General features: G+C 56.4%; 1 protein-coding gene across 4 annotated transcripts; it reads right to left on the reverse strand.

Annotated features, from left to right (window-relative positions):
• Window positions 1–137: 137 nt before the first annotated feature.
• LOC120587694 (obscurin-like protein 1) lies at window positions 138–15,280 on the reverse strand. 4 transcript variants are annotated; one of them, XM_039844870.1, is made up of 14 exons: window positions 14,069–15,280; window positions 12,356–12,625; window positions 12,020–12,271; window positions 11,552–11,854; window positions 11,087–11,383; window positions 9,674–9,946; window positions 8,216–8,488; window positions 7,271–7,543; window positions 3,933–4,205; window positions 2,869–3,144; window positions 2,507–2,794; window positions 2,046–2,321; window positions 1,152–1,421; window positions 138–995 (listed from the first exon to the last, which is right to left on the reverse strand). In XM_039844870.1, the coding sequence occupies exons 1-14, from the start codon at window positions 15,078–15,080 to the stop codon at window positions 700–702; spliced, it is 4,632 nt and encodes a 1,543-aa protein (XP_039700804.1). In that variant the 5' UTR covers window positions 15,081–15,280; the 3' UTR covers window positions 138–699. The 4 variants fall into 4 exon arrangements, with proteins under 4 accessions (XP_039700804.1, XP_039700805.1, XP_039700806.1 ...); XM_039844871.1 differs by lacking the exon at window positions 2,046–2,321 and having other exon boundaries at window positions 143–995; XM_039844872.1 differs by lacking the exons at window positions 1,152–1,421; window positions 2,046–2,321 and having other exon boundaries at window positions 146–995.
• Between the last annotated feature and the right edge of the window lie 6 nt (window positions 15,281–15,286).

Raw genomic sequence — 15,286 nt, forward strand, 5'->3', positions numbered from 1 at the left:
GATTTGGAGTCAGACATACCAGCATCGGACCCTAGCTCTGCCATATAATTTGTGAGCTGTGTGACTTTTCGCAAACTGCTTGACCTCTCTGGGCCTTAGTTTCCCCAATTGTACAAGGTAAATAGCATTGAGACACACGGGTTTATTATGATTAGATGAATGAAATAAATTAGAAGAGAATATGTAACACCAACAAGAACCATTTACCCAGCTCTGTGTGGGCATTTTTCATGTTATCTTAATGTTCCCAAAGACGCTTGAAGTAAGGACCAGTCCCATTTTTAAGAAGATTTGGCTTAGAGAGGTTAAATAATTTGCATGAGGTCACGCAGTTAATGGAGGGCTCCAGCGTGGGGGTGGGAGTGCTATTTGCCAGCTATCTCTGCTTCTGAAATGGGTCCATGTATCCTGGGGTGTGTGACTAAAGGATAAACACTATAAGTCTTTCTGGAGTATAATATTTATGTTTATAGCAAAGCCAACTTGGACATATGAAATGGAATGCAAAATCCACATGGACTTCTGAGCGAATAGACAACATTAGACAAAGAAAAGTTCTGCTTTGGGTAGGCTGCTTCAGGTCACACTCCTGGAGGTCATCCAGGACTGACTCGCCTCACCAGTGAGAGGCACTTGGGTGGGTGTCTGAGGGGGCCCTGGGCCAGCTCAGAAAGGCTGTGCCATGGGGCAGGCAGTATGTTAGGAGAGCATGGGGCACTCACGCCTTACACTGAGCCTGGCCAAGGTTCGATCGTGGTGGCTCTCGCAGCCGTAGGTGCCCTGGTCAGCCAGTACGACGCCGTGGATGAAGAGACGGTAGACATGGCCATCCTGGGCCATGGACAGGCGAGAGTCGTGGGGTAGGGGCTCCCCACCTCTCACCCAGCGCACGGCCCCTGCCGCACCCACTCGGCCTGTCTCCACTTCGAGGCACACGTCCTGGCCTTCTTCCACCCGCATATCCTGCAGCCGCCGAAGGAATAGCAACTCCATTTCTGGGGAGGAAGGGAGACGGTTGTCATGGAGCCTGGAGGTGACCCCCTGCTCCTTCTCACAAGTCTGTCCTTGGACACAAGGGTAAGGCTGCTAGAGCTGGGACTGGGAGAACAGATACAGGGAACAAGACTGTTTCTTCCCCATCAGGACCAAACCTCGAACGTGGAGCCGGGCACTTGTGGCTGTGCCCCCTGCTCGGGCAGTCACGGTTCCCGCATCCTTGAGCTGGCACCCTCGTACAGTCAATGTTCGGCTTGAGCCATTCTGGGCCATCTCTAGCTGGGGCCCTGGAGTGACAACGGCCCCATTGCGCAGCCAGGTGACATCGGCGTCTGGAGGGGAGACTTCACACCGGAATGTGGCATCATCGCCCTCATGGACAGTTAGTGGTGTCAGCTCTGAGACCAGCTTCACCAGTGGTGGTTCTGGTGGGAGGCGGTCAGGCAGTGAGGTCGGCTGGGTCTCTCCTCATCCCTCCCATTCATCCCCCCATTCAGAGGGTAGAGGCCCTCACTCCCAGTTATTTAACAGACCTGTTTGGAGGCCTACTGTATGTCAGCCATAGGGGTGTCTCAAAGGGTTAGATGCCAACTCTCTGCCACTCTTGGCCAGCTTCTCTAAATCCTGGCCTGGCACCCCACCTCTCTGACTCCCTAATAATAACAAGTCATTTATTATAGACCCTATTTATCTCATTTAACTGTCACAATAGTCCTATAAGATAAGCACTATCCCCACACTTCAGAGCTGGGGCTCAGAGAGGTTTAGCTACTTGCCAGTGTCACACAACTATTGGGAAGCAGAATCCAGATTGGAACTTGGGTGGGTCACTCTGGAGGCCCTGCTTTTAACCACTATGCTATGCCTCCTCTTATTCGAGGGTTCCAGGACAAGGAAGACCTGAGGCCCCATCCAAGGAACAGTTGTACATGAATTGGTTGGAGCCAGAGGCAGCCAGATGGGGTGTAGAATTAGGGGGCTCCAGAATGGTGGGGGGGTATGGACCTTGGGGGGCCAGGGGCCAAAGGGTGTGAGGGGTGCACTGTTACCTTCCACACTGACGAGGAAGATGCGGCTGTCCTGGGGTGCGTCGCACAGGTACTCCCCAGCGTCCCTGCTCCGTGCCCCCCGCACCCGCAGCACCTGCCTCGCCCCGGCCTGCTCCAGCTGCACCCGCCCCAGGCTCACCAGTCGCTCCCCATCCTTGTACCAGCGCACAGTGGCCCCCGGCCCGGAGAGGTGCACCACCAGCTCTAGGTCCCCACCTGGGGTGCTGCAAACCCTCGTCTGGGCCACCTCGGGGGCCACCACCCGCACGGGGGACTCTGTGGGGGCAGAGCCGGGGGTCACTGGGAGGAAGCGGCTCTAGGGCTATAAGGAGGGCAGTGGGAGGCAAGACGGGGAAAGGTATTGAGAGGTGGGACAAGGAGTGGACAGGCGTGCTTGAGAAGCAGGGAAACTCATGGGTTTGGGGTGCAACTCTCAGGCTTCCTGCCCAGGCTGTACTCACCAGCCACTTGGACAGTGAAGCTGAAGCTGGGGGCTCCCGGGGCCACCCCGCACTGACAGGTGTAGAGGCCTGCATGGGCTGGCTCTGCGGCCTGGATGCAGAGAATGCGGCGAGGGCCCTCCGTGCACAGCTCCAAGCCCTTGCCCTCCTGCACCGGCCTCCCATTGTGGCTCCAGAAGACAGGGGCACCAGCCCGCGACAGTTCACAGCTCAGCACCACCGGCTCCCCGGGGGCCACACAGAGTGGCCCGGGGGCTGCCTCTGGGGCAAGGAACTGGACTGGGGGCTCTGGACAGAGAGAGGAGAAGATCAGCTCAGGCTTGCTCTCACCTCCCCCACCCAGGCTTGCCAGGAGCACCCACCAGCCAGGCTGACATTGAAGGTGACAGCTTCATCATGGGTCTCACACACATATTCCCCAGCATCCTCGGGCTGGGCGTGGGGCAGGGTCAGGGTGCGAGTGGGCCCCTCAGCACCCAGCTGCAGGGCATCCGATGCTTCTACCTCCAGCCCATCTTTGTACCAGCGTACCTGGGAGCCAGCAGGGGCCACCTCACAGCGCAGCTCCACTCGCCCTGGGGCCCCAAACTGCAGGTCCAGGGAACGGGCTGCCGGGCGCACAATCCTCTCTGGTGGGGCTGGTGGGTGGACAGAGAGAGGGGCACGTAGGCTCAGTCTCACCTGCTGGCTTCTCGGCCCTTCCCCTTCACAGTGCAGCTCTCGGGAGAGGTACCAGCTACAATTACTGGGCACTTACTGTGTGCCAGGTGCTGTGCTAAGCACATTGCGGCTCCTTTCTCCCCACTCCTGACACTCCCTAGAGGAGTCCACCTGCTGGCTTCACTTTACAGATGAGGACCTGAGGCCTCTTTAGAGGAAAGTGACTTACTTGTTCAAGGTCACATGGACAAAAAGAGGTAGCCCAGATCTGTCTGACCCCAATGCACCTCTTCCTACTCTGCCCCCATTTCCTACCCCATCCCAGCTTTGCCTCTGATGCACTTATACCACCTGATAAAGCATCTATTTCACTTATTCGTTATCTGTCCACCTTCATTAGAATGCAAGCTCCGTGAAGACAGGAGGTTTTCTCTTACTGGTTCACTACTGCACCTGTCAGCGTAGAACAGTGCAGAGCACACAGTAGCTGCTCAACAAGTATTTGTTGAATAAATGAATGAACGAGTACTGCTAATTGCTGGACTCTCTCCACCAGGCCCCTGGTCACTGTCCTGACCCGATTTGGGCCAGTCAGGGCTCTCTGATGGCCGAGAATAAGGGGGCTGAGGGGGGAGAGGAGGCTAGAGAAGGGGAAGGCTGTGTGGGCCAGTAGGGGCCCCTAAGACATAGGAAATGGGAGGTTTGGATATCTGTCCCTCAACCTCCTGCCTCTTTAGCTTTCCAGAGTGCTGTAGAGACTGCCCACCTGTGACAGTGACAGTGAAGAAGGCTGAGTCATCTCCGGCATCGCACACAAACTCGCCCCCATCCTCGGGCTGGGCAGCGGGCAGCACCAAGCGGCGGCGGGGCCCGTCACTCTCCAGCACCAGAGCCTCGCTCTCCTCCACCTCCAGCCCATCCTTGTACCAGCGCACTGGGGCATCCTCCCTCGACAGCTCACACATCAGCACCACACACTCCAAGCTCACGGCGATCAAGGTCACCTCATCACGGGGGTATATGATGCGCACCGGGGGCTCTGCAGAGTGGAGGCAACCACAGCTGTCACAAACTTACCATCAGCCTCCCTGCAGCCATCTGGCAGCATGAAGTCCCTGTCACCCACAATGATAAGAGTAATGAGGATAACAACAAGGACTCATAGGTCTACAATCTGTTTTCTGAAATCCCTGCGGCCAGCGGTGTGACAAAATCCAGAATGCTTCGGATTCCAGAAATGGTGCATTTATCACACGTCACATACCCAGCTCCCCTGGCTCCCACTAGGGCAACCCCCATAATCAATCACATTAACAATTCGTCAGTGTAACATAGAGATGTGTTCACTCTAAGCAGGATAGTTAAAGAGTACCAATAGATTTACAGCAGTCAAGCTCAGGTTTACTAAAATGACTTTGAATACCAAACTTTTGATTATCAGAGATTTTTGGCTTTCAGAATTGTGGATAAGGGACAGTGGATTTGTAATAGCAAATACTTATATACCACTTCCCCAAATTCCAGGAACAGTCCTAAGCACTTTACACATTTAAGCCTCCTAGAAAGTAGGCATTGTTTTATCCCTGTTTTCCAGGTGAGGAAATTGAGGCACAGAGTGATTAAGCAACTTCCTTAGGGTCACAGCTGGCTACACCTACTCCAGAGCAGGAGGAGGAGCTACCATCTGTTAAAGGGGGGCTCAGACTCTGCAAGCAGTGATAGGGATTCTGAGCCAAGGTTTGCAGGAACTCAGTAATGATTTTTGCATCTGTGCATAAGAGTTGCCAACACCTGTCTGAGAGTTCCCCAGGGACACTAAGCGCTGGCTGATTCCGGGAGTTTGTCTCCAACTGCTTGGAAGTGGTTATTCCTCCACAGAGAGAAAACTATGTCAATGCGGGAGAAGACTAAGACGTTGCACTGAGCCAGAGCCTGCCCACATGACCACGCACCCTGGGGGTTCTCCTAGAATCTTGTCTCCAGGATACTTCAGCGCTCCTTTAGCATTCGGCCCCCTTGTGGCTGGGCTGGGGAACTGCTAGCTTCCCCATCTCTTTTTGCAGAGGCGTAAGCTTGGGCCCACATGCTGCTGGCACACACTCAGTCCCCTCTGCCTCTGCAATCCACCTCCCTACCTGGGCTTGTTCTGAGAGTCTAGAGGATGCAGGCTGATTCTCTAGGGCCCAGAAAGCTAGTCAATTGCAGAGTGTGGCTGTCTGAGGGGTGGGGAAGGGCATGGGGGCAGTGGGGTGAAGACAGGGTGGAGCGATGCGGCTGGGGTGCCTGCACAGCTGTGAGACCTCAGCCTGTCATTAGACTTTATTCTCCCCGGCCTACAGCCAAGGTGGTGGTGTGTGAACTTCTCTGTGAAGAATCTGGTGTTTTGTGAGGTCAAATGTGGGCTGGCATGTGTACAGCTGCGGCCATGATTTCTGGCCAGGGCTTGGGGTGTGAGAGCCTGAAGGGACTCACTACAGGCCAAAACATGTGCAAAAAGGTCTCTTTGACTTTGTGGGCTTGTGTGTGCCAGGTTGTACTATTTAGGGTGCAGGGAGAGAGGGGCCCTAAGCAGCTCGGCCTAAGCCAATGCATTATTCCTAGGGCAGGGAAGGGGAGGGGGCAATAAGGCCGTGGCAGCAGCAAGGTGGTTGCTCCAATGCAGACAGTGGGGTTCTTCTGTGCCACTCAAAACTTCTTAGGTCCTGCGACACCCCAAAACCTCCACCCCCCACACCCGCACACTGGGAATGGTACTGTGGGCTGCAGTCCCAAAACTTCCAGCACTGAATGACCATCACTTCCGTAGATGTCCTGTGCTTTTCCCGCTTTGAATATTCTCCCCCAAACTCAGTCCAAACCCTGACCCCTGCTCAGCTAACAACTTCTGCTCCAAGTATCTGTTTTGAAGGTACTTACTGCCTGCCAGCCAGGTTAGTAGCCCCCCAGCCTTGGGCTCTCACTGTACTCTATCATGACACTTAACAGCCCACACTCTTAAGACCCTGTACAGCAGGGGTTCCCAATCCCAGGGCCACAGACGGGTACCGGTCCATGTCCTGTTAGGAATCAGGCTGCACAGCAAGAGGTGATCGGCAGGCCAGTGAGCGAAGCTTCATCTGTATTTGCAGCCGCTCCCAGCACCAGTATCACCGCCTCAGCTCCACCTCAGATCATCAGGCATTAGATTCTCATAGGAGCACCGGTCCCTGGTGCCAAAAAGGTTGGGGATCGCTGCTCTACAGTGTCTGGTCTTCCTGCCAGGCTGTGAGCTCCAGGAGGGAGGCAGGTATGTCTGTCTGCATCTGGAGCCCAGCCCAGGGTGGCATGGTGACTTTCTGCGAGGCCCTCCCTGACACTGCTGCTTTGTTCTCCTGAGCCCTCTGCCCTTGTCCCTCATAGTACTTGTCATGAAGTGTCACTGTGCATTTATTTGCATGTTTATTGATTTAACATAGGGGTCGCAAACACAAATGCCCACAGGGGCCAGGTAGGTAAGGTCAGTGGCTGAAGAGGTCTGAGGAGAAGCAGAAAGGAAGGGTGGGGAGGGTGGGATGGGAATGTGAGCCCCGTATTATGGGGTCGGCTGCTACTCAGCGCCAGCTGTTCGTCGCCATGGGGGGAAGCGAGACCAGAGCCGCCGGGTCTTCGGCTTTTTCAAGAGGACGCATAACTCCGGATTGTTATTTGAACTGTCCTGATTTTGGTAAGACTCTGCAGGCCAAACAAAACATGTCTGTGGGCTGCATGGGGCCCTGGGGGTTGCCCATTTGTGACCCCTGGTTAACAGTGGCTGCCCCAGCTAGACTGGCAGCTCTCTGAGAACAGGGGCTAGGTCTGCATTGCATATCCGTTACCCTCCTGGCACATGAACGTGCTCAGTAAATGAGCTGGTGGAGAATAGCTATTCCTGGCCTTGGGTGCCGGGGAGGAGCCTGCTCACTCACATAGGGGCCCCAAGCTCTTCCAGGCAGAGAGCCCTGGCACATGCACCCATAGCCCCACCTCCCTCCTCCCCAGTGTGCTAGCTAGGGGCTATGTGGCCATCTTCTCCAAGGGCTCAGGACTGTTCTCTGGTGACCCCGGGCAGCTCGGGTAGGCCCACACCTGTGACAGTGACGGTGAAGGAGGCTGACTCGTCATCGATTTCACACAAGTACTCGCCGGAGTCCTCGAGCTGGACAGCGGGCAGCACCAGGCGGCGGATGGTGTCTTCCTTCTGCAGGAGCAGGGCCGGACTCTCTGCCACCTCTTCACCATCCTTGGTCCAGCGCACCTCGGCCCAGGGCCGGCATAGCTCGCAGGTCAGCACCACGCGCTCTAGGCGCACGGCTGCCACGTAGACCTTGCCACTGGGGTACACGATCCACGAGGAGACATCTGGAGGACAGGGATGGCGTGGCCAGGCATCAGGGGCTGAGACCAATGGGCCCTGCTGTTCTGCCTGATCCACGCCTGCCCTACTCCTGGAAAATGTGCCACATATTGAATCAGAGGGCCCTTCCTTGGATTGTGGCTCATAGCTGCTCAGAGAATCAGTCATGGCTGGAGACAAAACCAGTCACCAAACACATCAGGGCCACGGTGGCATGGTGGGGGCCACGGTGTCAGCCTCAGCTACAGAACATTCTACATTTTCTAGGTTGGGACAGTATGAAGGGTAAAACTGGGGAGAGGAGGGCTGGGTGCCCAGATAAAGCTGGGGTCTCCCACAGGCCTCAGATCTTCTGACCCCTCCAGTGCCCACCTCCTCCAGACTCTGCCCTTTGGTAGCACTGCCTCCCCTCCAGCTCCCCTTGGCAGGGGAATGGAGAAGGCAGGGCTTCCCTGTGACTTGTGTAGCTATGACCAGTGCTTTATTGACAATGTGTTTCCTGCAGTGACTGAGCCTCGGGGTGCAGACCATGGGTCGGGGAGAAAGGGGGGTATGTGATCAGTTGGGGGAGGAAGGCAGGAGCTGTAAATAATGGCCCAGAAGTTAGAGTGTGACAGCTTCCCAAACAGGGGCAGAAGGTACCTTCTCCTGTCCCACGGGCCTGACTGGACCCCCACCTGTGATGGTGACGGTGAAGCAGGCACGCTCGTCTCCAGCGACACACTGAAACTCGCCCCCATCGGGGGGCTGGGCAGCGGGCAGCACCAGGTGGTGATGGGGTCCTTCGTTCTCTAGCACCACGAAGTCACTCGCCTCCACCTCCTGTCCATCCTTGTACCACTGCACAGGGGCATCCTCTCGGTCCACCTCACAGGTCAGCATGACACACTCAGAGGTTATGGCATGCACGAACACATGCTCCTGGGGATTCAGGATGTGCACTGGGGGGTCTGAGGAGGAGCAAAGGAAGGGTCACAGAGATAACCCCCCACAGACATGTGTCCACTCTGGCGACTTGCCCAGGACATAGTCTCCTCTCTAGAGGACATTGGGAGGGTTAAGGCCATGCCGAGCAGGGGGCTCCGGGGTAATGGGGGTGTGGGATACTGTGGGTGTGGCAGGTGGGGCATGACAGGAGATCATGTGGCTTCGGAGTGTTTGCTAAGTCCCCAGAGGATCAGAGGTCACTAGGTCGGGACATGGAGGGAGGGAGGGAGACACAGAGAGCCTTCGTCTAGGCAGAGAGGAAATCAACTGTCACAGGCCACATCAAGGCCAGGCTTGCTGCTTTTACAAAGAAGCCTCTGGGGCACTGGTCCCAGGTGGGGAAGAAGGCGGGAATGACTTAGGGGTGCCATAGTGGGAAAGCTGCTTCCTACAGGCAGTAAGCTTCCTGTCACTGGGTGCATTCAGGCAGAGGCTAGAGAACATTCTGGCAATGGTGTTGAAACAGGATTTCCACTTAAAGTGAGATGAGCTGGGTCAGTGGTCCCCAAGCGGCCTTCCCAGAGTGGATCCCCAAGCCCTGTCGTGTGGATTGACTCTGATGGTCTGGAGGACCTGGGCATATGCACTTACAACAAATTTCCTCAGGACTTCTGAAGCAGCCAGAACAAGGACTGGCTTCTGAGAACCACTGGACCACTGCATTTAATGCTTCCCTTTGACTCTGGCCGCTTGGGGCAGTGGGATAAGCACAGTCCTGGGTGTGAACCCAGCTCGAGTGTTTGCTGGCTGTGTGACAATGGGCAAGTTATATAACCTCTCTGAGCCTCAGTTTCTTAATCTGTGAACTGGAGATATACTGCCCCTCATCTAGTTGTGAAGATTAAATCAAAGTGTATACCTGAAGCATCTGGCATAGTACTTAGCGAGTAGATGTTCAATAAATGTTAGCTCCCACTCGCCTTCCCTTAGTTGGATTTACCAGAGAGTTTGCAGTGGGCCAGTGTTTGAAGGTGTTGCTGCATGCGAGGATTAAGAAGCCAGTGCGGAGTGATCTGAAAACACGTTCCCTGGCCCACCAGGATCTCCCTGAACAGACCTCCCTCAAGCAAGCAGACCAGGAGGCAGGACTTGCATGGCCCCCAGAGTCAGCCTTAACTGGAGGAGCCTAGGTTGCCATGGTTCCTGACCTTGGATAGTGACACTGAAGAAAGCTGAGACCCCTTCTGTCCTGCACTCAAACTCGCCGCTGTCTCGGACTTCAGCCGCAGGCAGGACCAGGCAGTGTTTGCGCCCATCCATCTTCACCACCAGCGACTCACTCTCGTCCACCTTCTGCCCATCTTTGTACCAGCTCGCTGGGAAGTCCACCCTGGAGAGCTCACACGTCAGTACCACCTGCTCCGAGGTCGTGAAGGTCAATGACACCTTGTCCTGGGGGTTCAGGATGTGCACTGGGCTCTCTGTGTGGGGAGAAGTGTGGTCACACGCAGTAGGCAGGGTGCTCTGTCTGGGAGAAGCACCCCTCTCCCCCTGGTGAATGTGCTCAGTGCAGCGGGGTGGGAACATCAGTCTAGACAGCTGCTGCCCACGCATTTGTTGGAGGTTTTTTGTTTGTTTGTTTGTTTTGAGTTTTAAAAATTTGGTTTGGGCTTACACGCCAGCTCTGAAGAGCAGTGGTTTCAGTGTGCATAAAAATTCCTAGGGAGCCTGCTCAAAATGCAGATCCTCGACAGCCCCTCCCCAGCTGTATAAGGGCCTGGGAATCTGCATTACGACCCGGCCCTCCAGGTGACTCTGATGTCGTGATTCAGATTGCATTTTGGAAACACTGCTCTGGCTGCTGATTATGTCTTACTTTGCCCTCTTCCTGTGATGCCGTCAGCTGACCGCCTCAAGACCCTGTGCTTGGGCGCCGAGGAATTCCTTGGTTGGCCTAATAATCTCCAGTGATTATGAGATGGCAAATCCCAGCATGCTCCCTAAACTTTCAGACCTCCACCAAGAACTGTCCTTTTCAGGCACCCTGTCTCTCCCTGTCTCCACAGGTGACAGAATGTGATTCTGGAGCCAGACTGCCTAGGTTCATACTCCAGTACCACCACTCATTAGCTCTGTGACTTTCTTTGGACAGGTTACTTACGCTCCGTGCCTCAGTTTCCCCATCTGTAAAATAGGATGACATAGGACCTACCTTATAGGGCTATTGAGAACACTGTGTTAATTAATATATATAAAGTGATTAAAACTGTGACTAGCACACAGGAAATAACTATGACAATATTAGTGATTATATAACAGGGCAGGAAGCTAGGGGCCAGGGTCTGTGTCTCTGAAATGACAAATGCAACAGAATTCCATAAACCACAAAGCATCCCAGAGAATTTGGATAAGATGCTGACGAATTAACAAAGGGTCCCATGTACGATGCATGTAGGGCGAAACTGGCCTTCTGGTCCACTGAATCCTCTATCTGAGCCCAACATGGATGTTCTTTACTCCTTGGACCAGATACGAGAAGTATGAACAGCATCTGCTTTATTTTTCCAGCAGGATTTGTGTCTTGGCCCTGTGTGCCCACCCTGATCCCACCCAGCACCAACCTTGGATGGTGAGGGCTGCCGAGTCCTGCACACCTGGGCAGCTAAAGCCAACCAGGGCCCCGCTGTCCTGGTGTTTGACGCCTTGAAGGATGAGTCTGTGCTGTAGGCCCTTGTGCTCCACACGGTACCGCAGGGCCCCAGGCTCCACCTGGCCTTCTGGCTCAGTACTCTTGAGCTCCTCCCCGTTAAGGAACCAGGTGCCCTGGATGATGGTGGAGAGATCGAGGGAGAAGACGGCATCTTCCCCATCATATACCTGCACATCCTCCAGACCTGCCACCAAGCGAGCTGTGGGCACTGAGATGGGGACAGAGTGCAACCATCAGAACCACAGTGGTGGCAGAGGGCAGAGGTTCACCAGTGGAAGGCATTTAAGAGGACAGAGACTAAGGACTGCAAAAGGGAGGAGGGGGTGCGACTTGGGACAGAGCCACCGACAGGCCGGGTCTGGCGGGGCCGACTCACCAAGGTGAGCAGACCCATGGAACACAACGTGGGGACTGCGGCCGTGTTCGCTGACCGTGCAGACGCGGAAGCGGTAGTCGCCCTCAGAGGGCACACAGTCTCCCGGCACTTCCACGGCTCCAGCTTTCTCAATGCTAAAGCACTGGATCCAGTCTTCTGAGCCCACTTCCTGCCGCTCTAGCCGATAGATAAAGGGGGTCTCAGGAGCTGGCTCAGGAGGCTTCCAGGTCAGCAGGACTGTGTTCTTGTGGCCCTTGAACATCTCTGCCAACACCGGGGGTCCCGGGGGATTGTGCTTGACACCTGAGGCAAAAACAGAGTTTGTATTCGAGCCCTGCTCCAGCCTCCCATTGCCCTCCCGCCTTAAGTCCACTTTGCCAACCCACACTCTGGCATCTGGTCACCCTCCTGCCCTGGCCCTCCTGTCTAGACCTAGAAGAGTCTGCCCAAGGGCTTTCTTGCCCTCACATTTGACTCTGAGAAGAGTGGTGGTACGGGAGTTGCCCAGGCTAAAGGTGACCTCGCCAGCATCTTCTCGGGTGACACCCGGAAGGACCAGGGCATGCATGTGGCCGGAGCTGCTCTGGCACGTGGTTGGCAGGTCCTCCCCATCACGGCTCCAGTGCCCCTCGACTCCAGCCTCTTGTGTCTCTACCAGCAGCACTGCGTTCTCGCCCTCTAGGACATCCAGCTTCCGGGGCAGCCGCTTCACAATGGGCCCTGAGATGCGAATGAGAGTCCATCAGCCTGGGGTTGGGGCACCTGCCTGCCTCAGCCTTGGCCTTCCCCCGCTGGCCAGCTGACCTTTGACTGTCACGTTGGCCACAGTGCGCACCCGGCCCCGCATCTCGCACAGGTAGACGCCATCGTCATCTGCTTTCAGCCTGTGGATGATGAGGCGCCTGACGGTGCCCTCCTCGATCTGTTCATACTTTCGGCAGGGCAGCAGCCGTTGGTCCTCCCGGAACCAGGCCGTAGGGATGCGGGAGTTGGGTACTTTGCACTCCAGCACGGCAATCCCATGCTCCCGGCCCTCCACGTCCTGCAGGGGCCTTGAGAAGCGGAGACGGGGCTCTGTGGAAAGGGGAAAGATCAGAGAAGGCTCTGGAGAGGGTCAGACCTGGAGAAAGACTTTTCCTGGCATCGTCATCTGCCTAAATCCAGATGAGCTCACGCCGTTTGCTTTTCTCCCGGAGCCAGTATTCACTGTGGAATCAGAGAAAAACCTCCAGAAGCGAAGCCAGATGGCCTAAATTCTCATCTGACCCTGACACTCACTAGCCACATCACCTTGAGCTAGGCCATTTTAGTGATCCTGGGCCTCAGTTTCCTTATCTGTAGAAGGGCTTGGACCACATCAGTGATTTTTCAAACCATTCCTTGGGACCCCTCAGAAGCACTGCACAAATTCTGCACGGGTCTGAGTTGAACTTCCTTTTAAAAGTATATAAGCATTTTCAAAACCGCAATTCACAAAAAGAAAGCACGGTGCTGGAAATGACTCGTGGGTTCACCTGGGCTGCTGGAAAAGCGCATTTGTCATGTAGGTCTGGGAAGGTCTGACTTCCCACAGGGCATTTTCCTCTTGCTGGAGTTAGAGTGTTGTCCGCCTGGACAGAGTATGCATATCACCATTCCCATGAGGCCACCACTGTGGCACAGGTGCCACATGCTTGAATGTGTGCCAGGCCAGGCTCAGGAGGTTTGCCAACTTTTTTGCCTCCGAGGGAAAAAGCTGGGCAACAACCCGTAAAGATATAACCCTGCGAGTTGTGATGAATTCCTATTACGAAGGGCTTTAACTTTCAGTGTGAGTTTGGGGTGCTTCTCCCTTGTTCTCTGTTTATGAGCATTTATTAGATATTGTTGGTGACTTGACTTTGAAATATAAATTTTCTCTCCTTCACCTTCCTCTTCTTGCAAACTCGGGAAGCGCAGTCTAATGAAAGAATAGTCGAAAATCGCAGGGTGGTTTTATCCCTCAAGTTTACCTTTGGTGTGAATTAAGAGTTTCTCAACGTGATGCCTGCCTAGGCCTATCCCACAGACTCGATGAGGAACGCAGCTTCCACTTACAATGCGTGTATTCAATAAAACTCCCTTGTTCTCATTGACTGGCTTTATAAATCCGGACTTAGACATTTACAGCCATAAAATGATGCTTTTCTCTTTCTTATATATTAGGGGCCCAGATAGCGTTTCCATTGGGGGAGGGGAAGTAAAATAACAAAGGTTGAAAACCACTGGACTAGAAGAGTTCTAGGCCCCTCTCTGTTCGTCCATCAAGCTCTTCTTAAAGGGAGGCTTGCCACCACATGTCTCAGAATCACTCGCGGAGTTTGCTAAGAAGTTCCTGGGTACCCTGGAGACCTACTAAACCCGAATCCCTGGGAGGAGGTAGGCAGGCAGGAAATGGGACCTTAATGCTCCTCCTCCCCTCTCCCCACCGTCTTCCGTGCAGCTCAGGGGCCGAGCGGGGCTGGAGTTCGGAGTGCCTGGGAGGGGGCGCCACCGTACCTTTAACGTGCAGCTGCACGGCGCTGAGCGTCTGGCCCGCTGAGTTGCGAGCGGCGCACACATAGAGCCCGCGGTCCTTGGCCTGGCAGTAGAGCACCTTGAGCACGAAGCCGCCGTCGCGGTCGCGGTACATGAGGCGGCGGCGGTCGGGGAGCAGAGGGCGGCCCTCCCAGTGCCATTCGATCTCAGGCTCGGGTTTGCCCATCACGTAGCAGCGGAACTTGGCGTGCTTGCCCTCGTTCACCCAGAAGGTCTTGGGCGCGCACTTGACCGGCTCCACCACGGGCTTGGGGGCCTCGTCGGGGTCCTGGGGCGGGCTCTCGCGGGGCTGGTGCACCTGGAGCAGCGCGCCGGCCTGCGCGTGGCCATGCGCGTTGCGGGCGTGGCACACGTAGACGCCAGAGTCGGGCAGCCGCGCCGCCAGGATGCGCAGTGCCAGGCTCGCGCCCCCGCCGCCCTCGGCGCGGCCCGGCTCGAGCACGAAGTGGCTGCTGTCCCACACTTCGTCCAGGGCCATCCCGTCCTTCTCCCAGTACAGCACGGGCGCGGGAATGCCCCCCACCTGGCATGTCAGCACCACTTCGGCTCCCCGCAGCACCCACTGCGACTGAGGCCCCGTCAGAAACACGGGCGCGCTCTCCCCGGTCCCCGGCGGCGGCAGCGGGCGCTCAGCGGGCTGGGGCTCTGGCTCGGGGGTCGGCGGCTCCAGCACCGTGACGGCAGCCGCCGCGTAGGCCTCCCCGGCTGCGTTGCGGGCGCGGCACACGTAGACCCCCGCGTCGGTGGGCAGCGCGCCGCTCAGCAGCAGGCCGTGCTCGGCGCCGTCGGCCGGGAAGCTCAGGCGCTCCGAGGCCGCCAGCTGCTGCCCGCCCTTCTCCCACACGACAATGGGCGGCGGCTCCCCCAGGACCACGCATTTGAGCTCGGCTTCGGCGCCACTTACCACCCGCACAGGCCGCGGGAAGCGCAGGAAGCACGGGGGGCTGCCCTGATCGCCCGAGCCCGCCTTCATCGCGGCGGCCGCAGACGACCCGCAGCGGCGCGGGGGGAAGGGCAGGCGGCAGGCGCGCGGAGGCCTGGAGCCCGGGAGGCGGGGCGCGTCGGGGGACCCGGCGTGGGGATCCGCGGAGCTCTCCCCTGGCCGCCCGCTCCCGACTTCCCTCCTTACCCTGGGCCGGGAGCTGCAGCTCTGCGGTGGCGGCGGCGATTCCCGGGCCC

Source organism: Pteropus medius, unplaced genomic scaffold (assembly GCF_902729225.1).
Source record: "Pteropus medius unplaced genomic scaffold, Ma_sr-lr_union100, whole genome shotgun sequence".
In the NCBI taxonomy this organism is placed as follows: Eukaryota; Metazoa; Chordata; class Mammalia; order Chiroptera; family Pteropodidae; genus Pteropus; species Pteropus medius.

Bases quoted from the DNA above. Each gene is read 5' to 3' on its own strand.
- LOC120587694 (XM_039844870.1), bottom strand. From the start codon at position 15,080: ATGAAGGCGGGCTCGGGCGATCAGGGCAGCCCCCCGTGCTTCCTGCGC. The intron at 8,489-9,673 runs GTCAGGAACCAT...GCTCCTCCTCAG, and splicing joins CTTCAGTGTCACTATCCAAG to ACCCCCCAGTGCACATCCTG. The intron at 996-1,151 runs GTTTGGTCCTGA...CTTCCTCCCCAG, and splicing joins TGCCCGGCTCCACGTTCGAG to AAATGGAGTTGCTATTCCTT.